At 64.5% G+C, this 3,267-nt stretch overlaps 1 protein-coding gene across 1 annotated transcript; it reads left to right on the forward strand.

Moving 5' to 3' along the window:
• Nucleotides 1-2,522: 2,522 nt before the first annotated feature.
• Nucleotides 2,523-3,035, forward strand: LOC128882571 (uncharacterized). The gene has a single exon (XM_054134206.1). It carries the CDS (start codon nucleotides 2,523-2,525, stop codon nucleotides 3,033-3,035), a length of 513 nt encoding a protein of 170 aa, XP_053990181.1.
• The last annotated feature ends 232 nt before the right edge of the window (nucleotides 3,036-3,267 follow it).

A 3,267-nucleotide genomic window follows, 5' to 3' on the forward strand; every position in this document is an offset into this window, starting at 1 on the left:
GCTGGCCTCAGGAGGGGGCTGATATGTGCTCGCACTGCCGAGGTGGTAGTGCCGCGCGGGATCAGAAGCCGGCCCCTTCGGGACTTCGACCAAGTATTGCGCGTTGAGGTGCGGGTGTCGAAGCCTGCACCTGTTACGGACGGGTGCCCCCCTGTGCGGTATTCCCGGGGGGGGGGGGGAGGGGGGTTAAATGCGAAGGACGGGCCCCGAGGAACTGGGGTAGGGGGCATGTCTTTCGTTAGGCATGTCCCCCGAGGGTACACCCGTTCCCGTCCAGCAGCCTGCTCCGCCGCGCACGATGCGCCGGTAAACCTTAAATCATGGAAAATTTATTTAAAACCGTAGGAAGCAGTGGAGCCGGATCGGCCGGCGAGAGCAGGGGTGGAGTTACCCCGGCTGGGGAAGTCGAGGTGAGCCACCAGTCGACTGGTGGTGGTGGTAGTGGAGAAGGAGCAGAGGGGCAGAGCCTCCGAAGTGAGGGTCCTGGGTCCGGGGCAGTTGCGGCAGCCGACACTGCAATGGAGGCTAGTCGGCGAACCCATGCTGCCGGCTCCTCGCGAGAGGAGGGCCCTCCATGGCCGCGGGTCGTCCTCCACCAAATCGGGGGGAGTCCTCGCGAGGAAGACATGCGGTCGGTAGGCTCGAGGGTGTCGAGCCTCCGGTCGGCGAAGCGCGGGATTCCGGAGGTTAATGCGGACGACGCTGACGCCTCTACCGCTCGACCGGACGGGGCGAAGAGGTCCCGCTACCGAGACCCGGCCCCTACGGTGGCTATGCGCCGGGAGGCGTTGAGGGGTCTCCTGCGGGGGGAGATGCTGGCCGCTGTGGTTGACGCGAGTCGCGTGGTGGAGGCCACCGCGGCGAGTAGCTCCAACTTGAAGGGCACGGCCATCCGTGGCCATCAAGGACGCGGCCAGGGAGATCGAGGCTGCGGTCAGGGAGCTGGAGGCGAGGAACATGCCTCATGGCCCCTGCGGTTCCCTCCCCTCGGCGGCGCAGGAGCCCACTGGAGAGATGGAGGCTCTCCGGGCGGAGAACGCAGCTCTCCGACGGGAGATCCGGGAACAAAAGGAGTCCCTGGATGCTCTCCGAGGAGAGCTGTTAGCTATGAAGCGCCGGTGGGATGCACCCTCTGCCGGGGGAGCGGGCGCTCTGATGGGCCAGTTTGGGGCGTTTATTAATGCGGAATTCGCAACGATACGCGGGGAGCTCCGACTGGGTCGGCGGGGTGCCCCCTTTCCTCCTGGTGCGAGGAGCTATGCGTCGGCGACGGAGGGACGGGTCCCCTCCACCGCGGTGCCGACGACAGGGGTTCCTCTGGGCGTGGCGGTACCTTCTCCCCCCGTTGGAGGGGGGAAGAGGGGGAGGAAAAAGAAGAAGAAGGCTCCTCTTCTTCTTCCTACCCTTGCTCCTCCGCCGCCGGTTGTGCCTCCTCCACCGAGGGAACCACCTGTGGCTCCGGCCGTGCCTGGGGAAGCATGGACCCAGGTCCTTGGCCGGAAAGCCAGAAAGAAGGAGAGTGCCGCGGTAGCCACTCCCCCGGCAGCAACGAAGGCGGCTGGGAGAGCTTCCACGGGGAGGACCCAGAAGAGCGGGCCTCCTCGCGTAGCGCCACCCCCGCGAACGGCAACGGTGACGATCACCGTTCCGGAGGGGAGCAGCGCGACATACGAGGAGGCCGTGCGAGTGGCTCGCCGGGGCATTGACCTGGCGGCGCTCGGTATTGAGGCCCTCTTGTGGAAGAGGGCTGTGACCGGGGGCCTGATTATTCAGGTTCCCGGTGCTGAGGGTGCCGCCAGGGCCTATGCCTTGGCGGACAAAATGAAGACGGTGCTGGAGGGGATGAAGGTGAAGGTGTCCACACCCGTCAAGAAAGCGGAATTCCGCCTGCCGGGACTGGACGTCTCCGTCACCCCCCAGGAGGTAGCGCTGGCGGTGGCAGCAATCGGGAAATGTTCCCCGGATTCCGTGAGGGTGGGGTCCCTTAAGATCCCCCCCTCCGGAATGGGAACTATATGGGTGCAATGCCCGGCCGCGGTGGCTGTCGCCGTTCAGAAGGCGGGCACAATAAGGGTGGGGTGGTCCGCAGCCCAGGTGGTGGTGCTGGCCGCGAGACCGCTTCAGTGCTACCGCTGCCTTGCCGTAGGGCACGTTCGACAGCGGTGCACTGCGACCGTTGATAGGAGCGGCCATTGCTACCGTTGTGGGGACCCCACCCACAAAGCGGCTAATTGTTCGAGGGCCCCCAATTGCGTGGTTTGCGCTTCGCTTGGGAGGCCCTCGAACCATAAGACGGGGAGTAAGGTGTGCTCCCCGTCGCCCAAAAAGAAAGGTCCTGTGGAGGCTGGGGGTGTGGCCCCGCCTCCTAAGACTAAGGAGAGGGTAGGTGGGGCGGCTGTATCGGCCCCGCCAGCCCTCATTCTGGTTAGAATGGAGGTAGAGGCCTGCCCGGCTGTAATACCGGGACAGGCCTTAGAGGGGGGACTTGAGTAGGCGCATTCACGCTTGCCAAGTCTCCCCTAATGTTACTGCAGGCCAACCTTAACAACTGCCGCCGGGCGCAGGACCTTTTCGTCCAATGCCTGACGGAGTGGCAGGTTGGCCTAGCGGTGGCCGCGGAGCCCTATCGAGTCCCTGAACATCCACACTGGTTCGAGGACGAGGCGGGCTCCGTGGCGATGTGGTGCCGAGTGGGTCGTGGTGTGCCCCCCTGTTCCGTGGTCGAACGGGGCAGGGGTATGATCTTGGTAAGATGGGGAAGGTTTTTAGTCGTTGGGTGCTACTGTTCACCAAACAGTGACTCCGCCGAATTCGAGAGGTATTTGGACCGGCTGGGTGCTATGATGGCCCCGTATTTAGCCGGTCTGGTGCTGATTCTGGGCGATCTCAACGCCCGATCTACGGATTGGGGGAACCCCAGAACCGGACCTCGCGGCGGAGCCCTAGAATCTTGGCTGGAGGGGCACGGACTACTGGTGCTGAACCGGGGGTCCGTCCCAACATGCGTGAGGTTGGAACGCCCAGATGGGCGCTGAAACGACTGGACGAGGACCTATTGAGGGCCGTTATTATCGGCACTGCCTGGCCAAGGGCCAGGGAGCGCGAAGCGGAAGAGGGGGCCGAATGGATCCGGAGCACGTTGCAAATGATTTGCGATGTGGCGATGCCCCGGATCCGGGATCGTCCCCAGAAAAGAAGTGTGTACTGGTGGTCGGGCGAGTTGACCGAGCTCCATAGGGAAGCCGGCCTGCCCGACGCCGGTACACC

This window comes from Hylaeus volcanicus, unplaced genomic scaffold, assembly GCF_026283585.1.
Source record: "Hylaeus volcanicus isolate JK05 unplaced genomic scaffold, UHH_iyHylVolc1.0_haploid 12101, whole genome shotgun sequence".
Lineage (NCBI taxonomy): Eukaryota > Metazoa > Arthropoda > Insecta > Hymenoptera > Colletidae > Hylaeus > Hylaeus volcanicus.

Coding starts and splice junctions, on each gene's coding strand:
- LOC128882571 (XM_054134206.1), top strand. CDS start 2,523: ATGTTACTGCAGGCCAACCTTAACAACTGCCGCCGGGCGCAGGACCTT.